This window comes from Eretmochelys imbricata, chromosome 9, assembly GCF_965152235.1.
Source record: "Eretmochelys imbricata isolate rEreImb1 chromosome 9, rEreImb1.hap1, whole genome shotgun sequence".
NCBI classification, from domain to species: Eukaryota; Metazoa; Chordata; order Testudines; family Cheloniidae; genus Eretmochelys; species Eretmochelys imbricata.
The window spans coordinates 73,426,920-73,451,978 of record NC_135580.1 but is presented as its reverse complement, the minus strand read 5'-3'; the positions used below and the strand labels follow the sequence as shown (position 1 = coordinate 73,451,978).

The window sequence follows — 25,059 nt, the reverse complement described above, 5'->3', positions numbered from 1 at the left end:
TAAAAAACACAAGCAAGCCCCTTTGCTTGATGTTTTGCAGTCCAACACCTGGTGGTCAATTTTTATATGTAATTAAAACTGCACCAACATTTCACTGGCTGTTAATGTCAAGAAAAATGGAATATTTTGCCCTCAGTGCTGAAATGGACAAAAATATTGAATATTGGATTAAAAATAATCATTCTAAAAGGCTAATTACTACTGTATATGGAGAGTTAATAGTTTGTACACATTCATATTACACATTTGGACCCCAGTCAATCAAACCAGCTGACAAATGCAGGATACTTTACAACTGACAAGATATTGCAGTATGATTTTTTGGATTTAGCATCTTTGCCTTATCTTGGGTAAAATTACAAGGAAATAATATCTACTGATATAGTTGACTCTTATACGCTTAGTTGAGCTGGGTTGCTGCATGGTATTAATTCTCAAACCTTGAGCATTTTCTTAGTCTAAGTGCAGTTCTTTTCTCCATGGATAGTCACCTTTCAAGGGTACTGTTTTTACTACAGTCTTTATGATTTTATATTGCTTCATGCCACTCCAACTTGCAGGGTGTTGATGCGCAAGGCTTCCTCTGGCCTTGCAAAAACTCAGCCTTATTTAGAAATATGTTTAGTTTGTGGAAGACATTAAAGTCAAAAAGAAAAAAAAAAATCCTGAGTGGAATTTGATTATCTCATTAATCTCAAAGCAAAATGTCTTTAAAGGGAGTAAAGGAGAAAAACAATGAGAAACCTTTAAATCTGATTTATTAAATCTTCTGTTAGCAATTATGTCCAATAAATTACCCAGATATATTTTCTGTTTGAGGGACTTTTCATATTATTTGTATTATGATAGTACCTAGCCCCAGCTGAATACAGGGCCACATTGCATTAGGCATTGTACATAAATACATAGGAAGTGACAGTCTCTGCCCCAAAGAACTTCCAGTCTAAGGTTCTGATCTTGGAAAAACTTATGCACATTTTTTATTGTCTCATCGTTTTCAGTGGGATTACTCACAGTGTGTAAAGTTAAGCATATGCATAAATCTTTGCAGGATTGGGCCTAAATAGTCAAGGCTGACAAAGGGTGGGAGAAAGGGATGCAGCATACAAGGAGAGTAATCAAGGGGATCTTTGGAAAATGCCACATTAGTTTCACTTTATTTTTAAATGTTTATATGGTTTTTTTTGGTGGTGATTTTTGTAATATATAACTGAATTGATTTGGATAAGTGGGAAAGGCAGAAAGGGAGAGATAACAGCATTAATGGAGTGAGAAAGTCTAAGTGGAAGTCGAAGGGGAAGAGTGACAATGAAGTGGAGATGAAAAGAGAGGAGGGAAGGACGATGACTAATGGAGGACAGGGGGAATGAGGCTGGAAACACAGGGACAATGAGGAGGCTATAGGAGGTGATCAAGAGCAAACAGTGAATTAGAACACTAAAAATAAAATTCAGCCTCCGAACTGCAAAAGTCAGTAAGATGATATTCCCCATGTGCAGGTGGCTGTGAAGGTTTCTACTTCCTTGCTGTTGCTGCTGTGGTTGCTGCTGCTAGCAGACTATCTCTGACCTCTAGGGCTGGGACTTCCCTATGGGTTTCTGCTTCGCATTCCCTTGAGTTCTCATGGCAGGGAGACAGGAATCACATGGAGCTTGGTACTACAGAGGGTGCCATCTGATCAGGTCCAGGTTGAGTAGGCAGGAGTCCTTGGCTGGATCTCTTCTTTTCCCTTCTTTTAGTGCAGTTGCTGCTGGATGAGTCATTCTCAATTAGTTTTACTTTCCATGAGCTCATGTAAGTGAGCCTGGGGCCACGTGGTACACAGTGTCCCTGGGGGGGTGCTCCATTCTCATGGGGGCATAGAAAGTCAATAGAATACCAGCTAGACCTCCTTCTGGCTAAGGTGCTGTTGATGCTTCAGTTGCTGCTGGAAAGAGTGGCCAATTATATAGAAGCTCTCCTGAAAATTTAAGGTGTTTAACATCTTAATGATCACCAAATTTCACTTCTTTCTCAGTCCACTCTCACACTGCTAATATAATGCAGCTCCAATTTCTGGAGGATTTTGCTCTGCAGTAGTCCTAGATCATTTGCAGTAAACAGTCATTATCTTAGCTGTCTATTTACAAAAATGAAAAACTACATATTGATTGTTCCTCTAGTAACATAATGAAAACCCCGATTTATTATTTAGCCATGGAAAGGCTTGTCCTTCTTCTTTTTGGAGATCTCCTATTTCTTTCTGCCTTTTGCAGGGTCATAGATGTTTTTAGGACTCAAGAGAGTGTCAGATGATTGCAAGTGCTGCAGTCACCTTTTGGATAAAGAGGTGGAGGTCGGGAGCAGAGAGAGGGAGAAGTGGGAGACTGTTAACAGTGGGCTGCCCTTCAGAGCTACCTCCCAGTTTGAACCTGCCCTATCTGCCTACTGCCCAGTTCCTTTTCCAATCTCATTTATTTATTTTGCTAATGTTATCACGAGCTGATGAAGTGCTACTGAATGGGGAAATTCCCCTGAAAATGGGTGAATATAGGTTCACAATTTTTCTCACCATAGCACAAAAAAAGTGAGAGAATATCTGTTTTTTAGCAAGAGTCCTTACTATCCTGAGTCAGAGGGAAGAATAAGTCCAGTAGACTTTTCTGATCATCTGCATGGATAAACTAATTCTATCCTAACTAGTCTGAGAGCTGTTTGCTGGGCACCCAGTGCATGTGTATGTGTGTGTCCGTCTGTCTCTCTCTCTCTTTGGACTGCTCTAATGTCAACTTCTGTTCATAGGCAGAGCACTTGAAACTCAGATATTATGGCCAGAGATGGACTCGCCCAGCTCCACTATCCAATCTATTGTGGGTACTAGTATCCTGGGGCAAAACTAAAGGCCCGTCCCCTCAGCCAAGATGGATGAACTGCTGAGCACTACCACAACTCAGTTTGGGGGACAACAAAGTGAAGGTCATAGGGCTACAACAAGGGATCCAGATGGGGACACTGAGCAGAGAACTTTGGACAACATCTACTGGTCCTCAAAGAAGTCCAAAGATCCAGTAGACATTACCCAGAGGAACTCTGACTGGATGCGTGAAGTGACAAGGGGTCAGAAACAGGCCCCACAGTCACAGAGCACTATCTTCCCGACATCATCAAGCTTCCTCCTCCTGAACTTGTGGATGGCCATCTTGGCCAGCATCAGGAGAAAGTTGATGAGGTCTCGTGACTTTGTGGGGCCATAGATGGGGTATGCATATACAAGGAGGCACAGGGAAAAGTGCAGCCAGAACGTCAACAGGAAGTTCTGGAGAAGCTGGAAAAGGGGCTGCAGCCTGACTCACTCTATGCAGATTGTGCCAAAGTCCCCCTCTTGCCACACAAAGGGTACCAGAGGCGATCCAGTTACAGGCCAGTAAGCCTAACTTTGGTACCAGGCAAATTGGTTGAAACTATAGTAAAGAACAGAATTATCAGACACATAGGTGAACATGATTTTTTGCAGAAAAGTCAACACAGCTTTTGTGAAGGGAAATCATGCCTCACCAATCTATTAGAATTCTTTGAGGAGGTCAACAAACATGTGGACAAGGGTGATCCAGTGAATATCATGTACTTGGACTTTCACAAGATCCCTCCCCAAAGGCTCTTCAGCAAAGTAAGCAGTCATGGGATAAGAAGGAAGGTCCTCTCATGGATCAGTAACTAGTTAAAAGACAGGAAATAAAGAGTAGGAATAAACGGTCAGTTTACACAACGGAGAGAGGTAAATAGTGGTGTCCCCCAGGAATCTGTTCTGAGACCAGTGCTGTTCAACATATTCATAAATGAGTTGGAAAAAAGGGGTAAACAGTAAGGTGGCAAAGTTCGCAGATGATACAAAATTTCTCAAGATAGTTAAGTCCAAAGCAGACTGTGAAGAATTCCAAGGGGATCTCCTAAAACTGGGCGACTGGGCGACAAAATGGCAGAAGAAATTCAATGTTGATAAATGCAAAGTAATGCATATGGGAAAACATTATCCCAACTCTACATACAAAATGATGGGATCTAAATTAGCTGATACCACTCTAGAAAGAGAGCTTGGAGTCACTGTGGATAGTTCTCTGAAAAATCAGCGCAATGTACAGCAGTAGTCAAAAAGGTAACAGAATTTTAGGAACCATTGGGAAAGGGATAGATAATAAGACAGTAAGTATCAAAATGCCACTATATAAATCCACGGTATGCCCACACCTTGAATACTGAGTACAGTTTGGTTGCCCCATCTCAAAAAAAATATATGAGAATTGGAAAATGGCAGAGAAGGGCAACAAAACAATTAAGGGTGTGGAACAGCTTCCATATGAGGAGAGATTAAAAAGACTGGGACTTTTCAGCTTGGAAAAGAAACAACTAAGGGGGCATATGATAGAGGGCAATAAAATGATGACTGTGTGGAGAAAGTGAATAAGGAACTGTTATTTATTCCTTCTCATAACAGAAGAACCAGGGATTAACCAATGAAATTAATAGGCAGAGAGTTTAAAACAAACAAAAAGAAGCACTTCTTCACAAAATGCACAGTCAACCTGTGGAACTCATTGCTAGGAGATGTTGTGAAGATTAAAACTATAATTGGTTTAGAAAAAGAATTAGATAAATTCATGGAGGACAGGTCCATCAATGGATATTAGTTAAGATGGTCAGGGAGGCAACCTCATGCTCAACCAGAAGCTGGGAGTGGCTGATGGGGCATGGGTCACTTGATAATTGTTCATTCCTTCTGAAGCACCTGGCACTGGCCACTGCTGGAAGAGAGGATACATATCCATGCTCATGATTCCATGGAGGAGCTGCCAGCTGAGATCCGCAGTGGGCCGTTGGACTATGGTGGAGATACATGCTGACCTACCGGGGCTCCCTGCCCTCCACAGGCAAAAAAAAGTCCCGGTACTTGGGAGCATAGGTGCCAACTCCGGGGGTGCTCCAGCCCTGCTTAGCATACCCAGCTACCCCTTTCTCCCCAGTGCCTCCCCCGACCGTGATCAGCTGTTCTGTGGCATGCAGGAGGTGCTGGGGTCTGGGAGCAAGGTCTGAGCAGCTTGGGGGAGGGGGTGGAATGGGGTGTGGGGCAGGAAGAGGTGAGGTGGGGGTGTGGGCGTGGGATAAGAGATGGAGTGAGGGTGGGGCGAAGCAGGGATGGGAAGAGGCAGAGTGGGGTTGGGGTTTGGGGGAAAAGGTGGAGTGGGGACAGGGCCTGGGGCAGAGCGGGGGCAGGTCGAGCATCCCCTGGCACATTAGAAAGTCAGCACCTCTGCTTGGGAGAAAAACAAGGAGTCTGGTGGCATCTTAAAGACTTACATATTTATTTGGGCATAAGCTTTCGTGGGTAAAAAACTCACTTCTTCAGATGCATGGAGTAAAAATTACAGATACAGGCATAAATATATATTGGCACATGAAGAGAAGGGAGTTACCTTACAAGTGGAGAACCAATATTGAAGGTCAATTCAGACAGGGTGGGTGTGATCCACTCCCAATAATTGAGGAGGAGGTGTCGATACCAATAGAGGGAAAATTGCTTTTGTAGTGAGCCAGCCACTCCCAGTCCCTATTCAAGCCCAAATTGATGGTGTTAAGTTTGCAAAAGAATTGTAGCTCTGCACTTTCTCTTTGAAGTTTCTGCTTGGGAGGTTCATTGGACAGAGCTCTTGCCTCCACTCATGCCACGTACCCTGGTCCTGGATCATGAGGAGCAGGAAGGATGGTTTAGGTTGGACAGTAGGGAAAACTTCCTAACTGTCCGGATAGTTAAGCACTGGAATAAGTTGCCTAGGGAAGTTGTGGTATCTCCATCATGGGAGATTTTTTAAGAGCAGGTTAGACAAACACCTGTCAGGGATGATCTAGATAATACTTATTCCTGCCAGGAGTGCACGACACAGGACTAGAAGACCTCTTGAGGTCCCTTCCAGTCCTATGACTCTATGTCATCAGCACAAGCCAACAAGAGCACTCACAAGTCCAGAGGTAGCAGCAACATTTGAAGTGGGAGAGAAAGGGTCAGGAATGAGATTGGGATCTCGGTTGTGTCTCACCACCCACACCAACACCTGCACCTAGGTTTCACTGTGGGAGGAGGTGGCTACCAGGAGGTTGCAGACACTTTGCCTCCTGGTCAAGGTGGGGAAGGTTCCCCAGCCACTGTAAATGGAAAAGGAGGAAGCAGTGCAGTAGTGATGGTTGGATGGGCCACAGCAGGTGGGTCTGCAGCCACCTGGGCATATGCCCTGGAGGCTGAAGATTGGGTGCCTTTAGAGCTGGTGGAAGGGACAGCAGGAGGATGGCAGTAGCAGCTGCTGCTGCAGAAGGAACCTTCTGTGCCAGGCTCTTGCCCTGCTCTTTTTGCTGACTGAGGAGGCTTCATTGATGGTGGTGCTTTTGGCAGAAGAGTCCCTTCCTGTGCCTTCTGCTGCCACACCAGTGGTGTTGGCAGAGGTATTGGTGATCCGCTGTGGTGGTGGATGGGACAGAAAGCTGAGGTGGGGCAACAATGTTGGCCAGGAAACCCTCCCTCAATCTCCTGGCCCAGATTGAGGGCCACCATTGAGGACAGGTCATGGGAACAGCCACCAGAGCCAGACATGTAAATAATGAAAGGGTGGTTGGGGAGAGAATGGAAGCTAACCACTCCTCTGCACTAGGCTGCATGGGGGAGGAAGTGGAGGGTGCAGGCAAACCTAAAGGATGGGGGGGACTACAACAAGCAGTGTGGGAGGTTACTCTGGCTGCACTGGGAGTTTAGGTGGGCATATATAAGTGTGGGTGAGAATGCAGCGAATGGGGGATCGAACAAAAGAGGGGAATTGCAAGCACGAAGAATATGCAGGTGCACAAGAAAAGGGGGGCCAGGTGAAGGGAGGCAGGCAGCAACAAACAGCAAGGAGAGAGGACAGACGAGGTAGAGGCAGGAGGCAACAAACAGTAAAGGGGACGGGCGGGCATGGCAAGAGAGGTAGGCAACAAAAAGGGTGGCCACTCATGCATCCACGGAATATGGGACTTCTGGAATAGTGTGGCCCGCCCCCACTATTCTGCCCCCCTGCCAGGGTACTCACATGGAGGACGCCATTTTGCAAAGCACCCATCCCGCCCACTCTGGTGTACATGTGAAGTCAAGCTGCTGGGAGCGGAGCAGCGCCCTCTGCAAAATGGCACCTCCATGCGCCCACAATGATACTGGTCAAAACCATGTCTGGTTTTATATTACTGCTGGACAGGGACAAACCTGAGAAAAACAAGGCTGTTCGGCTTAAAATGGACAAATGGCCTTCCTAGCAACAAACTGTGGGAGAGAGGGAATCACAGAGGGGGCCATGTAAGATGGGAGGGGCCACATAGGGTGACCAAATAGCAAGTGTGAAAAATCAGGCCACTTTTTTTTCTGGGGGTAGGTGGGTGATGGTATAATTGTACAGATAAGACAAAGCTCCTAATATCCTATGTCTGGTCACCCTAGGGCGACATGACCCACAAAGGGAAGGGGGGCATGTGAGAAAAGGGGGGCAGCTTACTGCAAGGGGGAGGGGTCTGTGCTAGATGGGAGCAGTGAACCACAAAGGGCGGGGGGGGGGGGATTTAGTGGGCAGGCAGAGGGAGCAGGGGGTCCATCAGCCCACTGCAAACTCGGAGAGGAGAAAGGGGAGGACAATGCGAGGGGGAACACATGCCCCCGTGTGCTAAGGTTGCCGCCTCTGAAGTACAAAAAACCCCCGAACAAACGGAGCCCGCAGGATGGTCCTGAGCCCACAGAACTGGGCTGCCGGCAGTGTACGCTGAGCACCCTGGCAGACCTCCCCGGACAGCTACTGCTAACTGCAAAGAAGGGCCGGTCCTGGGCAAACCTGGACAGGTGACAACCCTATGGTGGCGAGAAGTGAAAAGGCTGCTGCAGACGGTCACTTTGGTCAGAGGAAGCGGCGGGGGCGGGCAAGAGGTGGAGGCAGGGCTCCACGCCACTCCCCCTCCCCAGCAGCAGCAACACCAGCAGCCGCCTCCTCCTCCAGCGGCAGCAGCCCCAGCTCCCCTCCGCAAGCAGCCACTAGCCGGGGCCACGCTTGCCGAGGGCCAGGCGCATTGGCTGGAGGGGGCTGTCACTCTTCTCCCCCCTCCCGCGCCCCGGGTGGAGGTGGGGAGGGCTCGGAGCGAGCGGCTGCTGCGTGCGCGAGCGAGCGAGTGGGAGACTCTGTTTTGGGTCGTCTTGCAAACAGTTGGGGAGAGTGAGCGTGGCAGGGAGCGCGGGGCTGAGCCGCCGCAGAGAGTGACCATGGCTGTCTCCTCCGCGCCTCCCGTCATCTCGGCCACTTCCAGCAGCGCCAGCAGCGGCGGCAGCGTGGGGGGGCCGGGGGGCTTGTTCCGGGCAGACCCCCTCTATTCCTCCAGCCCCTCCGAGTCCCCCCGGCTCACCAACAGCCTGGTCAACAGTTTCCTGGCTTCCAGCGGCGGCGGTGCGGGCACGGGAGGCGGCGGAGGGGGTGGCAGCAACGAGTGTAAGATGGTTGATCTGCACGGGGTGAAGGTGGCTTCTTTCCTGGTGGAGGGGCAGGAGCTGATCTGCCTGCCGCAGGTCTTTGATCTCTTCCTCAAGCACCTGGTGGGGGGGCTGCACACGGTCTACACCAAGCTGAAGCGGCTGGATATATCGCCCGTGGTGTGTACGGTGGAACAGGTCCGCATCCTGCGGGGGCTGGGCGCCATCCAGCCCGGCGTGAACCGCTGCAAGCTCATCACCAGGAAAGACTTCGAAACTTTGTACAACGACTGCACCAACGCCAGGTGAGCGGCAAACTTCGCTGTCACTCCTCCCGCCCCGGCTCGGCGCCTCTCCCTGCTGGCTGCCCACTGGCAAGGGTGGGTGCTCAGCCGCCTCCAGGGAGGATGGGTGGGAGCCCGGGCGCCTTGCGCTCCTCTGGCAGCCGGAGCCCTGGGCACAGTCACGCCCGCTCCAGGGAAACTTTGTTTTCGCGGGAGTCCCAGGCTCGGGGTGGGTGGTGAGCGTGCTCCCGAGCTGCTCGTGCCAGGCCAGCCCTGAGGCTCTTCTCTGTAAACAGAGCAAAGAGCCCGCTGCCGAGCTCTCCCGAGCCCGCTGCGTCCCCTCCAGGGCTCTGAGCGCTCCCTAGCGCGCCTTGCAAGGTGCCTACAGCCCTGCAGGTTCCGTGTTAGGGAAGATGAGCGCCCAGAAGTCCAGCCTAATGGTGGGGCTCCGCTGCACGGCTATACCGGACGGTCTGTTGATAACGTGCAAACTGCCACTTACCCTGTGATGGTATCTTTGAGAGAAGGTCGAGATGCAGGATGCGCCAAAACTAAGCAATGCTTTAGAAACGGAAACCCCACGTTGGCACGTATACTCAGGTTGCGAATGGGGCAGTCTTCAGAGGATGCTTCCTTCACTTTGGCTAACTGTTAGACAAGTTTTCTGGACCGTATGGTCACCTTAAATCACCGTCTCTAACTGCAGAAGCAGTAGGAGAATGCAAATGCACTTTATGATGCTCGCTGCCAGAAGGGACTGTAGCAGAGTTAGATGGTGTAAAGGAGGCAATAAATTGTATGAAATCTGTTCTAGAGAAAGAGGAGTGATTTAGTGTAGGTGATTACACAAAATTCTTAAACTGTTGAACTTTCTTGCTGAGGTTTATTAAATCTGTGTGCCAGATAACTGCACTAAGCATGAACTTGGCAAATTATATGAAATGATTATTCACTTTCTCACAAATATAGTGTCTAGATAATCTTTCAAATGACTACATAGAAAGGACCTCAGTACTTTTTGCTTTAAGTTCTTAGCTGTATATTTTTTCTGTCACCGAGACTTATGATCTCTACTTGTTTGGGTTGTGAACATAACTTGTGATACAGAAGTTGTAAGTCTTGCAAATAAAATAATGATAGCCAAAGAACATGTGCTATGTTGCCTGAGGAGTATGAGTAGTTTACAGACAAACTGTTGCTCAGTATAACTCTAGAATAATGGTACATTATTTAATCAAAGAGGTTTTACTGTTGTTATAGCCCTTGTCCTGTTGTGCTTAAATGACTAAACCCAAAAGCTGATTGTATTCATGGAAGATCCCTGCTGGGTTCTTCATACATGGGGGGTCAGAATCCTTGTTTGTGACCTCACAGTTCTTGCTTTAGAAATGATAATGATCTCATAAACAAAAAAACTCTCAAGGCTTAGTAGAAATATATAGTAAGAAGGGGTAAATTTATAAGAGAGAGAACTCTAGATGACAGCCAGTAGTTCAACATTCAGCAATTTCTGAGGAAAAAACTCGGACTCATCTTTTTATCTTAACAAGAAACTTTATCTTTGCATATGCTGTTTACAAGTACATTGTTTAGGCCTGCCATGACTTACAGCAGGGAAAAGTTAACTTTCCATATTTGAAGACAGGTGGTTAGTTCTTACCACTTAGACTCTGCTATAGGATGGTTTCATGTTTTAAGTAAATGCATGTACACGATGAAATTAAAAGTCTTGTTTCACTTATTTGGGGTCTAATCCTGCTTCCACTGCTATTGGCTTAAGTAAGAGCAGGTTTAGGCTTTTGATTCTTATGGTTTTTTCTCCTCATGTTGTTATGTTTTGTTCTCAATGATAAAGATGACATTTCAGATCTGCATTAATTCCATTCCTGCCTGTGTCTACGTGAACTCTATTGTTTTTCTTGCTCACTTTCAGTTTCTCCTGCTGCGCATTTATTTCAACCAGTCATACTCCTCTGTGACATCACAACTACTGCCATATCAAAGTTTTGATGTATAAGCAAGGGTTGTGACCACTGTATTTGAAAAAGATGGGAACAAAATTCTAAAAGGTACCCTTAGCATACCTAGCACTTAAAATATCTTCGGCTTTTTGCAAAATATTCACAAAATCTTGGTGCCCAAACTCATATTAAAATAACATGTTTCTGAAATTTGACTGGCAAGTTGATCTCAGAAACACGTTTTTGAGCAATGCACACAAAACGACCAACTTGATTAGTGGAAATAAGTAATTGCACACAACTAAGTGGTTGATACACACATGACTTGAAGATATGTGCACATTGACAAAAAATGGCTTGAGTTGCACAAAATATTGAAATAAGTGTTTATTTCAATTTGTTCTTCACCAGAATCACATGGCTGGGGCTGGAGAGGAGGTAAGATATACAAAGAGAGGCAAGGGCAGAGGAGCTCCAAATGAGAAAAGAGGAGCTGATAGATGCTGTAGGAGGGTTTGAAAGATGCAGCCAGAAGAGCCAAGAGATGCAGTCAGAAAAATATGGCTAGGGCATTGGGGAGAGAGACCAACAGGACTGAAATAAAGCACGTACCTGTCCAAGGGCAAAAGCAACTCTCAGTTTAAAAGATTATACAGGAGAAAGCGCATGTGCCGTGTGTATAAGCCCCTTTTACCTAATTACGGAAATGAAATTTATCTTCATCTGTTTAGGGATAACTGCTACCAAGATATTTTTGAAGATATGTTTCACATTTAACGTCACCGCTGACTATCTCGCTGTTTATATGCAGTATTCTTTTCTTCTTTTGAAAATACCAATATCTGGAAATAAACTCACTGCTATCAATATGTTTTTGCATTCAGATCTACGCATGTAGTGCGTAATAGTGATTACAAGTGCATGTGAAACAAACTTTTTCCAAATGAATTATCTTAAAATTGAACGACTGCAGCTTAGCAATATTAATCATATGGTATACTGATAATTTGCTTAACCCGACACTTAGTTTGCCGATCAAATTATTTATTGACCAGCCTAGTATACTTTATGTCCAACAATGTCTGATAAAAATAGATAAATTGTCATACGTAATGGAATTCTCTTGTCTCTTACTAGTTGTAACATATCCTGGACACTACCGTATACATTCTGTGAATTACATAATACATTTTAAAATTCATTTTGTCATACTGTGTAAAATAGTTGTATTCCTATACCTGTGATATCAGTGAGAAGTTAGAATAAAATATTTGAAGATGTGTTGTTCTACCACATTACTTAAGCATTTTATCCTGCAATTCCAAAATGTTGTACATTCCTTTTTTATCCTCTGAGTTACAAAAACAATTATATCGCAGATTACTATGTTGATTGTATTTAAAATCATGTTCAAATGCAGAGTCATACTCAAGAATTGCTGGAAATGTAATTAGATCTCATAGTTGATTTTTTTCTCTATGTTAGTGTGATTTTTAAAAACAAACAAACAAACAACTTATTTCCAACTTTTCATTTTGTGCTTTTGCATTAGAATGAAAAATACCGCTGTGTAGATTAATCAAAGAATGGACATATTTAACTCTTTTTTTTCTCACTCTTTGTCTCTGACACAATATTTTTTTAATTGAACTTGTCTAGAGAGTTCTTAAGAATTATAGAGAAATGCATCTACAAGTGAAAGTTTTGGTTGGGGATTTTTCCTCCCTACCACCAAAGTGAGGATTTTTTGTGTGGTATAATGTTGTACACACATCACCATAAACAATGTTCTTAGCCTTAGTTGTCATTAGCCATCATTATATAATTTATTTTTAGGAACCATGAAATAAAACTTTTACCTCCTCATAAGTCAGTTCATTGTAAGTAGCAACTTCGAGAATGAGTGAGTCTTTTTACAAAGCCCTAATTAAGAAATAATTTATGATATTTTGGAAGATTACTCAAATCAGAGAACAACTGATTAATTCTAATTGTAGCATTATAAAGTTTATTCTAAGATTTTAAAGCAAAAGATGTATAATGTGGTTGTGTTATAACAACTTAATATACAATTACAGTAAGAACATTTGTACAAGAATGTATAATAGACCCTTAAAATCACAATTACATATGTATGATTCATATCCAACCAATGGAATATTTTTATAAGATTCTTCTGGGCATTTTTATTAGATGAATGCTGTAGTCTGTTGTGGTAGTACTGCTCAAGGGTTGTCTGGTGAACATATAGTAAAATATTTCACATGAGAAAGTGTTTTCAGGTAAAGGGAACTACAGAGCAACACATGGCTGATTTTCTGTGACAAATTTAAAGTATTTTGTTAAGCTAATATTTTGTATTACTTTGGCTTGTTCACAAACAATTAAAGACTTTAGAAATGAATCTATGCAGTAAATGCAGACGTTTTATTTCATGGCATAATGAGGGTCTAGTCATTTTGTCTATTAAAAGCAAACCCATAGTCAACAATGCTCTGTCTTTTATTAGAAGAATGATGTCAAGATTATAATTAAAGCAATCCAGTCATGTGCCACTGCACAGAGCTTCCATGTGTATATTGATTTTAAATGTACACTTACGCTTCCATAAACTACTTTGCCTTTGCCTAAGTAAATATTTTGTGTTAATTCATACTTGCCAAAAACTTGTTAGTTTAGGAGGTGACGCTATATTAAATTAAAAATAATCAATTTTCTGTTTTTTTTTTTTTCTTTTGTGGACAGGAGATTTATTTAAAACATTTTATTGATGGTTCTTGCTCGTGTAGTGGACTTTGTCGGGATACAGAAAGAGATCTTTTTTCCATTTTAAAAGGAAATTACCGATACCTTTTCGGAAAAATAACTAAGATGAACATCTTTGGACTTTTGAAGTTATCTTATTTGTCACAAAATCCTTGGCTTTTGTAAAAATGCTTCTCATAGGCAAATCTAATCTGAAGAAATCACAATCAAAATTCTTTACTTTTCTGGTAGCAGTAGAGCTTTCCATCCGTAGCATAATTGGCTTTTTCCAAAAGATGAACATTTAATAGTTTTCCTGTCTACATTTATTTAAATTTTCTAGTGTAACTTCTTCAAATTGAAAATACTGTGTTTCTGGAGCAAAGACAAAAAAGCAAAACAATTAGGTATTAATGATATTCTTGTTGCATATTCAAAAGGTCTTTGCAAGCATTTCTTCTCCTTTTCCCTTTTCACCATCTCAACTGCAGAACTCTTCACTGTCACTTCAAATCACACAATTCTAAAAAGATAAAACAACATTTAAACTCATTTGCTTTGGGAAAGAAATAGAGCATTTGCACCCAATAAGCCTGATTGTGGAACTGCATGCAAATTGTGTTTTGATTTATCTCTTTTGCACTTTTTTCCATTTGAATTGATCTTGCATTAATTTTGCCAGGCGGCTCTGTGAGGCTGCAGATGTTGCCCTGTGTTTAATAAATCAATGAGACAGATCTGAATGAATCACTTCAGATGGATTCTCTGCTCGGTTTGATGTCTAGATGTTATTCTTAGCTTGTTATCATGACAGATGCATTAATGTTCCCATACACTGCCAGCAATGTCAAAGAGATTGAAGCTTTTAAAGTGGCAGTATCCCCCTTTTTCAGTTCGGTTAGAATAACTAAATTATATTTTTCCCTGTTCCAAAAAGACAAACTTAATCAAAGGATTAATCTAGGGAAAATATTAATCTTCCGATCACCCTGTAATACAACGTTAAACATTTATAATTTCATACTGAATGATTAATTATTGTAAAATGGTGGAAATCAATATTAAAATCTAAATGTAGCATAGTTTTTTAATAGTGTAACCATTTTCTCAACATTAATATTTCATTGTAACAAGAATGACCAAAATAAATAAGACTGAGACACATTGAAAGTGTCACTATAAATAGAATATAATTGTGTCCAAATTGATTAGAGGATGGAATTAGTTTTTTAATTCTTAGTAATGCATTAAATCCAAAAGAAATGTATCTTGGTTTAACATTTGTTTGATGCAGAAGAGGAAGCAACTTGTCTGTTGTGCTTCCATTACTGCTTCACCTTTTATTGCTGAAAATATTACAAAAGTTGTTGATCACAGTTTATTTCTGGTCCACGTAGTCAGGTATCCACTATCTTGGAGTAGAATCCATGGATCACAGATCATAAAATAGGTTGGAGTATTCTGACTTCCACCGACTATTTTAAATTCTAAAAAAGCTTATGTAAAGCATAAAAGGTCCCTGTTATTACACTGTAATTTATCTTCCAACTACATTAAACATAGTTATAGTGTTATGTTATTTTTTTAATGGCATTCCTTGTTTTCTCTTTAATAGGTAAATTAATATCTTGTGATTTGTTGTGAACCCAGTGAGATGCATCAGTCTAATCTCTGTCAACTTTATCACTTTAACTTTATTTCTATCTCTTTTATGTTAACATTTTATTTTTATAAATGACTAATCGTGTACAAATGTATATATTTAAAAAACTTTTTATTTTCCTTTCATTAAGTCTTTTGAGGGTAAGCGGGAAAAATCGGCTGTTACAGATGTAGTTTTATGTTTGCCTTTTTAGCATTCTTGCTACAGCAGTTCCAGTTTGATAAAGGAAACTGTATGTAATAAAAATATGCAGTATGTGCAAATAACCTGATGCTTTAACATTGTTACATGTACCTTTATTTGTCCAATATATCAATGTGTGGTGTAGCATTAAACTTACAAAGTTTCCAGAAGTCACCAGCTCTACCTTAATGAAATTATACTCTGTATAGGCTGCTCCTGGGTACATGTGTGCGCTTTTTGAAGGGTAAGCTTATAGTGAACTTCAGTACAATTGAGGCCCAGAGCAAAAAATCTTTGTCAGGGAATTGTATTGCTTACTGGATAGCCTTGGAATGAGTGATCATTGTTTATTTTTAAATATTTTATAACAATTGTGTGAATAATTTTTGCTAGGGAAATCTGCAGGTGTTGGATCCTGGCTGAACAAATTTTACAAATTGGAATTCTAATTATGTCAGAACAGTTTGTCAGCGCCCACATTAAAAGACGTTGAGGCCTAGTCTTAAAGACCATATTTGGATTTTGCTCAGGTGAACGTCTCATTGAGATCAGTGCAAGTGTGCCAGAACAAGGGCTGAGTAAGAACTTATTTATACATATTGCTAGTATACGAGCCTTTGTCTTCAGAATTGGGTCCTAATGCTAAAACTTTCATTTGATTTCCTTTCTGCAAGTGATAAGTCTGTTAAGTATCAAGGAAAGAATTGGCTTGTACATGTATTTCTTCTTAGAAAGTACCATAAATAATTTTGGGCCTGATCTTTCTTCCACAGAACTAGGGATCTTTATTCTTTGCTCTGCAGATTCTTGCATTAATATGATTTTTAAATTATTTGAAGTTACGAACAAAAATGTACACCTTTAAATCGAAAATATTTGTCTAACCAATAGAATCCTGACAGGCACCCTTGCTTCCTTTTTTTTGGCAGAGTTCTTTGTGTGATTATTCTTCAGCTTAATAAAACTTATTATGTAAATGGAGATAGTACAAAAAGCACAATTTTTAACACATCTTTATCTGAAGTACTCTAATAATAATAAACAGTAATGGCAACAAGAAAAAACAATGAAATGTACAAATGGCAATCTATATGATGTTAACATTCACAATCTGAGATTCCTTAGAGTGTTTTGAAAAGTACATTAGAGATATTGTTGTACTATGACATTTTTCTTTCAGTGTAAATTAAGGCAAGATTTTTATATGTTACAATTAAACATGAATTACCAAGTACAACAAGCACACTAGTATATAATGATTCTTTGTGATTTAGATTTATCCTGCTTGATATTAGAACTGTCCCTTGGGGCAGTGCACTTTTGATCTTGATTCCCTATTGGTAAAGCATGGTTATCCAAAGTGACTTGGTGATAGGCATTTTTTCTCTCATTCTACAACCTGTGAATTAGAAACATTGATACCTATTAAGTAGCGCACTTTGTAACCTGCCCTGAAATGTTCCAAAATACCAATCCTAATGAAACTTATATTCACATGCATTTCTCTCTTCCTTGGTGGCATAGCTAGGTTGCCTTCTTTATTTTATGTGTATGTGTGTTCATATATATAAAAAATTTACTGTCACACGCAATCTTAGGGAGATTACATTTCCTGTGGCGGTACATTATTTTGACCTGTTAAGCCTGTTTTGCTTGTTAGTGTATTTGTCAGAGCCTCCTTGATTCAGTTATAAATACTGCCCCCCCCCCAAGTACAAAGAACCAAAACAAATGAGTAGCACCAATTTTATTGTCGTACAATGATTTTTAAGCAAGTTTGCTTGTTATAATGTAGTGTGTATTTTAAGGTCTAAAATGTTCAGTTTCAGTTGTGTCTGATGATCTTACCAAGTTTCTGGCAGCTGATATCTGGTAGCAGCATTTAAGCTACATTTAGTCTATCTGCTATTTAAGTGATGGGTTAAAAAGAAAAAAGTAATATTGATTGGTCTCTGGATTAAAGTTTGAAATCGACAACAACCTGAACACAAAAGGCTTTTTTTATGATTTCTCAGCTTGCCATTGATCTACCAGTTTTATTGCACTCATTATTTATTAAAAGAATTTGCAAGCTAAACATAACGTTAAGCTAGTTTGCACACAGGGACCGCACTTAGGAAATTGAATGGAAATTGCATTAGAGATGAACATCTGTGCTATTTTTCCACTCATGTGTTTATGGGTTTGTATAAAAGGTGTATTGGATTAACAGTTATAACCATTATAGCTTGCAGCAATATGTTAGACACTGAGCATTTAGTTGTTATTTAGAAGGAAGTCTCTTTTTTGCTTATCTTAAAGGTATGGTAATACCATCATAGACAATGTTTTGATTATCTTATTCTTTGTTAATGCATCTGTTACAGTTTATTCATGTATAAAACTCAAGATATCTGACAATATTATGCATCTGATATATTACCGATGCAGCCTAAGGCTGTATTATTAATTTATTTAATTGAAGGTTTCTGGTAACACTATTAACTAAAGGATTGCAGTATGAGTAGTTTACACATCACCAAATACTGACATAAAATATGGTCATGTTTTATATTTATAATATACAGCATATACATATGCATAATGTAAATTTTGACAACTTTATCTAGCAATTCAGATGACTTGCTGTCCTTCTTAATCTGAATCATTTCTATGACACTTTGCAGCAGCAAACCCAGTGAAAATCTTAAATATTTTGAGATCCTTTTCCCTTCAGTATACATGTCTAATTGTCCTCAGTACTAGTAAAAGTTATATGTGAAACATCAGAATGGACCCCCTAGAGGTTTGGGATCATCTTCTATAATACAGTGTTGTTTGTGTTATCCTTTTGAAATAAAGAGCTGTAATAACTAGTACGGGGTGCAGGGATATTTTTAGATATCAGTTTTAAAATAGAGTGAAATGCAATAGTGGCTTCAGGGTTCTTTGAATTAAAAAGTATATTTTTAGAAGTAAACTATTTCAGGTTTATTTAGTTTTTAAAAATATGTGCAGTCAGTTACATTTATGTTTGGAATGAGTTTAAGTGCATCATCACTTGCATCATCAATGCATATTCCCTTTTGTTGCTGTACTCAGTAATCCACATCTCACTGGCCCATCAGATTGGTAACTCTTCAGAGTATCCCATGTCAAGTAGGAGAAATGGCTCTCTTCTTCATGTCAGAAGATTATGTTGACCCTTTTTGCCTCCTCTTGGAGAAATGACCCACTTCTTCACTTAATACTGTAAACGGGGGCTGTATTTCTCAATATCAAGAATAACTGAGTTCCTCAGGAAGAAAAATCCAGTGCTTTTGGCCTTTTTTCTGTTTAATTTTGTGAACATTGTTAGTGCTCCTTGTCATTTTTGCTCCCAGCCCCAGTCCCCCTGTGATCAGTTTTCAGATACTATCACATAACACATCTGAACCTATAAAGAAATTTAGGTAGAAATTGGATTTAAGGTCTAATTGAAATTTGCATCAGTGGGGATGTGGTTTGTTAATCCTTTGTAATGGGACCTATATATGTACATACAGAATTAGAATACTCAAAAAGAAAATAAAAGCCATCTCCACAGTTCCATTTTTACTGTGTGAGAGATTCCTAGGAATACTCCAGAAACTAACTTCAGGACCCCTGCAAAAGCTTGTAATTTAAGGATATTTCATATATTGTGTGTGGGCACATAATGAAAATAGAATTTTCAGCACATACCTTTATTTTTCATTATACCTATCCTGTGGATTTGTCTAAAAATGACTGTATATATGTATTCTCACTATGTCTTTTCCTTAATTACACCAATCCTCAGAACCTTAGTCATGTTTTTGTCTGTTTACCAAGTTTCCAGGAAAAGTGAAATTAAAACAAAACACTTAATTTTGATTAGTTTAGTAATTAATAATGATCTTACTACCACGAGCAAATAGAAAGCTTAGTCCAGTATATTTAGACAACACAGGGTGGTACACTGTGGTGTGGACGTTGAGATGATCACATTACATGTCAATAATGAAGCCATGAATATATGCCAAGCCAACCTTCTAATATTTAAAATTGAGAAGAAATATCTTTGCACCCCTTCTGCCCCCCAAATTACTTGCTAAATTTCTGAGGACATGCATGTTGATGAAATAGTGTGGGTTTTGTTTCCAAGGAGGAATGAGTGTAGAAAACGCATTCAGTTCTGACCACAAAGAAGTCTATTGTATCTTTTTATAACAACCCAAATCCCTACATTAGAACGAGTTAGTTACTTCAATGTAATAATGACACAGGTGTTCAACATAGAAAAAATTAAAATATTTTGAGAACAGTAAATATACTATACTGAATCCATGTACTATAAGTGGATTTTAAACTATTGCATATTATGCATTTGGTAGTGGATAAATGCCGGTCATACTACTTTTGCCCTGCAGCAGGCTCAGACTTTGACTACTGGACTTGATTTTTTAACAATAAATACCATCACAAAGGACCTGCTGCAGGCAAACATGAACTCTATTGGGTTTTGCAAAGTTCTTGGACATATTTCATACTTCATAGCTCTGGAGGTGGCTTTATTGTCTTGGGGATATATTTTCCTTAGAATGCATGTGTGTAGTTAGTTCCTATCCAACTTAAAAAGTTATGATCACACATTGTGCTCGTTGAAACACTGTTGAAAAATAGAAATTAGAAAGGCTTTTAACTTTTCATCCTCCTTGATTCTACTTTCTCTCCATTTCGGAACGTACAGATAGATCGCTATAATCAAAATGGTGGCAGATATAAAACAAGAGAATATGTAATCGGAACAAAACCTTGAACAATAACCTAACATCAAAAGCACATATCATTTAAAAAAAAAAAAAGAATTGTGCTTTCTCTAGCTGATGAGCATATTACTGAAACAGCAGGCTTTTTGTAGATAAAGTGTATTGGTTTTCTGTGGCACTTGTAGTATCTGAGGGCTTCACAAACGTTGAATTAATATTGCCTTACAGCCTCATGTTAGGTAGGGAAGTATTACTATCCCTGTTTTGCAGAAAGGAACTGAGGCACACAGGTAATAAGTGATTTGCCATCATCATACAGGAAGTCTGTAGAAGATCTAAGAACAGAACTCAGATTTCTTGAATTTCAGGTCAGTGCCTTCACCGCAAGATCATCCTTTCTCTCTATCAAGCTTTCTATTATAAGACCAGTTTTTTTTTTTTTCAGCTGAAATTTCTCAAAATTGCTCTCTCTCCAGGGAAAAGTATTTTGGGGGCATTTCACGTTAATCAGGCATGGTATTCTGAATAAATGAGTTTAAAAACTAAGTGTTTTGAGCTTTGAAAAATCTTGACTTTTTTCTGGAACTGTGTATTTCCAAAACTCCTTAACCTTGAAACTCTAAATTTTATTCATTCAGCCTCACTGAGCATTGTGTCTGTTTAGTATTTTGCATGATTTTAAAGGTTTATTTCTTGTTTGTAGTACCTATAAAAATTTAAATTTGGCTGCCTCTCTCCAGTGGATTTTGCAAATTTGGCTGGCAGTTGGTCAAAACTTTGGGGCATGTGTTTTGTAGATTACCCTTAGTTAGGAAATGTACAGGACTTAATGGAATTTTCATAGTTCAGAATACAGTATTGGGCTGTGGGGATGGATTTTAAGAATTCTGTAAGTTCTAAAGCACAAGAAGGAAGGTGGAGTCTGGAACAGAAGACAGAACCCTTGTCAGATGTACTCTGATGCAGATATTACAGGAGAGCATGGCGAGTTTATAAATCCTTAAATACATCTTTTCTGTAGAATGTATGTAGACACTCCATCTCCTATACATTGTCCAATTTATTCCTTGACCAAGGTTGTGAAGCACGTTAATGTATGTGTTTTAAACGTTAGCTCTGCAAAAGGCTACAGCCCTGGCAGAGTTTAGAAACTGTGCTGGTGTATGGCTCTGATTTCTGTCAGCGTAACAGCTCAAGTTATTGGCGATTACAGGCTCTGCTGGTGTGGTATTTGGTTTGAATACCATGTTTTGTGTTTCACTGAATGGTAGCTGCTTTTTGTATTGCACCTATAATTATAGCCATGTACATAATCTGCTATATGTTTTTCTGACCATCTGTAGCATGTTTGTACGTATAAACGTTGTAAATCTTTTCTAAAATGCTGAAGTCATCAATTGGAAACATGAATATCAACCGCACTCTTGCCGATAGCCCCTTTTAACCCTGCCATTGATATGGAATGTCATGTGAATCCCTGTCGTCAGGAGACAAATTTCTGCCATCCTTGAACTGGTATCCTTAGGAGGCCATAACTCCTCCTCACAGCATTCATTAAAGAGAGGAAGATGGGCCATAGAAGATCACATGCAGCATGCAGTTTACTGGTGGGCAGTTGCCATACCAGCATCATCCATATCAGCTTCTGGAGAAAGATAATGGAAAGGAGCTGGATTAACTGTAGAAGCCACCAAGCTCACTGGCCACCTGCCACCAAGCCTGGTGCCATCTACAAGGTCACAGCAGATCTTATTATTTAATACTTTAAAAAAAAGAAAAACAGCCCTGCATACAGCGATATAATTCTATTGTGAGATTCTGGCGATATCAGAAAGTAAGATAATGGAGTGTGTTTGTTTAATTTCTTTCATTGAGCTGTTGCAGATATGTTATTTTCTTATTCAGTTAGAATGTTTCTTCTCAAGACATGGGCTACATTTTCAAACAAGAGTGTAATGGGCACTCCCACCAACATGAATGTGTACCCTTTGCACATGCAAATCCCCACATTTGTACAAGTTCTCACTAACGTGCAAATACCTGTTTTCCTCATGCAAATGTGGGATTCTTCGTGCACAAGTGCATCCTTTGTTGCACCTTTGCCTGAAAACATGATTCTATTTGTTTACATCTTATATAAAAAAAAACCCTTTTAGTGTTGATGTCACTTTAACAAGCCTGTATGTGATGCTTGCTGCTCTAGGGATTTCAGTAATTATATATTTTATAATTGTTTTAAATGCACTATGAATATTTTAACTCACACTTAATAGTGCAAGATTAATTGCATAGTTCTTTGAGTGATTGCACCTGCCCATTCCACTGTAGATGTGTGTACACTGATTGCATGGTTGTTGGAGATTTTTTTTTTTTCCACTTGGTGGTTCCTGTCAGGGCATTGTGAGCGGCCTCTGCTGCATCGTGCTGTTGCATGCAAGTAGAAAGGGTGGAGCCACCACCAACCCTGCTCAGTTCCTTCTTATCTCCCATGAATATTGGAGTGTGTGTTCCTTGTAATTGCAAGTCCTTCCCTCCTTCTTCTTGTATATACCACCAGTTTTACTGGATTAGAGTAGTTTATAAAATTTTAGATAGATTTAGAGTTAAGTTTTAGTTTTTAAGACTTTGGCTTCACAGGTCCTCACTTGGGTACTGGTCCTGGTAATGGGGTCATGCCTCAGTAGAGGCATGCTGGAGTGTGCTCAGAGAGGAAGCATGCCCCGAGATGGTGCTCAGGTCAAAGGGGGTCATTTATTCTGGAGTCTGGGTTGGGCCTTTTGAGACCAATCCCAGAAGTGACTGCAGCTACTTTGTTGGTTCAACCATTGGCACCTCAGATTCAGGATTTGTTCTTAGTACTGTCTACACTGGAGGCTTATGCTGTAGTTTGGGAGATGCTAAACCTCTTGGTAGGAGTAGTGCACACATCTACAGTGGAACCGACACACGCGGTACATCTAGAAGACCAACAGTTACAGAAAAGGTTAGTCACTGCTAACTACAATGAAGTAGCAGAAGAAGTGAACTTAGAAAGTTCCACCACTGCTTCTAGTACCATAGATTGAAAATATAGATTTCAGTGTACTCTCACTGAAGTCAACAAGTCGTGCCATTGAACTCAGGGCTCTGTATGGAGTATCACAACTGTGGTCTTCAACTTTAAAACACTGAAAACAGTGGGAGTCTTTTAATGGAGTTTAATGGGCTTTGGATCAGAGGATGTAAATAGAAGAATAAATGCTTTTTCAATACTTAGAATACGTTTTAGATGAAAGAAACATACATGGAAGGTTTTTTAAGACAAGTGTTATTAAAAACATGTTACTAATAGGAATGTTAAAATTAAGTTCTGTGAGTTGAGAGGCAAAATGTCTAAGATTATCTAGAAGTGTAGCAACGCTGTATTCCCTTCCCCCAAAAGGGGCCACTTAACTGTGTGATGGGAAGCCAGCCACCCTACCCCACTCCCTACTAAGTGTCCAGTCAACCCCCCTGAACTTGTAAGGAGCACTTGCCTTTCCTCCTCTGGATCAGGCTGTTGCTGCTCCAGGCTTCCTTCTCCCACTGTACAAGCTCCTGCATATGGAATGAGATGGGGAGCTCAGCTATATCCTCAACCCCTAGTCCCCTAAGGGATCTGCTCACCTCCCTCAGCCAAGGAAAAACCTTTGCTACACAGCCACACTAGTTGAAATTTGGGAAGTTAAGGCACAGCCCAGTGTGGCTGTGGCCAAGATTCCAATGAAAACTAGGGAATCTGGGGCACAGCCCAGTGTTGCTATAGCTAGGATCCCTGCCAAAATCCCCATCCAACACGTGTGCAGCAGCTGGCAGTCTGCAGCCTGCAACAGATGACTCTTTACAGTGGTTGGCCCTGGATTTTGGGGAATACCTCATTCAAGGGTTACTGACTCCTAGCACCTATTGAGGTAGGGTAGAGAGAGGAAACTGCTCCTGGGGAAGGAGCATCATGTTAGCTCAGAAGAGCGGAAATGGTTTCCTCCATATTCACATAGCCTAGGGGTAGAGACAAACCCCCAGGGAGGCATCCCATAGCAAGGGGTGAGGGGCTCATGAATCCCTTCCCCACCTGATGCTGGGTAATTAAAACCCAGGTGTAACAGCTTACTTAAAACCAGGTTTGCAAGTGGTGGGCCACCTGGGTACACATTTGTTTTCAGAAAGGGTCAATTCAAAAGAAGATACAAGCGAGTTGACTTCATTGCACACTGGGTTTGCTTGTCCGGAGACAAGTTAGAGATGGGCAGGTATCTCTATTCCATATTAATAAACTGGGAGACTTTTTTTAGGAGTTAGCTAGAACGGAGGCATCCAAGATTACTTTGCATGAACTACAAGCTTGGCCATCTTTAGTTTCACACCCCAGGTAGTGCCCTTGGGATGGGTGTTTTATGCTTGGTGGCCTCCTCAGTCAAAGCCAGACCCCAATTTTTTGAGGGAAAATTAAGAGGTGGAGCTTTTGAGCGTTGGACAGTATTTTAGTCAGTGCAATAGGGTTTCCTTGAAGGGAGGATGGGGTACAGGAGTCAGACCTGAAAGTTGAGTGGTACTCATTGGATCTGGGAAGGGATGAGAGCATAATCCTATGGGAGCTCTTTCCCATTCTAGTGGTGGTGACTACCTATAAGAATGAAGTCCAGGGCAAGGGAGGCAATTCAGGCAGGGGTCCTCATTGGTAATGGCCAGTTCTTCAAATCACTCAGAATATGAGTGGGTGGAATTTAAGAGTTGGTGCAGGGAACCAGTGAGGAGCCCATTCGGATACAGTGAGACCAAGGGCAGCTTAGTTCTTTTATTGACCAATTTTGTCTTAATGCAAAGAAATTAGCATTTGGAACATTCATAAGAACATAAGAATGGCCATACTGGGTCAGACCAAAGGACCATCCAGCCCAGTATCCTGTCTACTGACAGTGGCCAATGCCATTAATGGACTTAACATCCATGAATTTAT

The 25,059-nt window shown here is 41.0% G+C and overlaps 1 protein-coding gene across 1 annotated transcript in view; it reads left to right on the top strand.

Annotated features, from left to right (window-relative positions):
- Positions 1-8,296: 8,296 nt before the first annotated feature.
- The window catches only part of DACH2 (dachshund family transcription factor 2), a 472,015-nt gene continuing 455,252 nt past the window's right edge, over positions 8,297-25,059 (top strand). The window contains exon 1 of the mRNA XM_077826384.1: positions 8,297-8,805. Within this exon, the coding sequence (XP_077682510.1) occupies positions 8,297-8,805 (509 nt within the window). The remainder of the gene's footprint in view (positions 8,806-25,059) is intronic.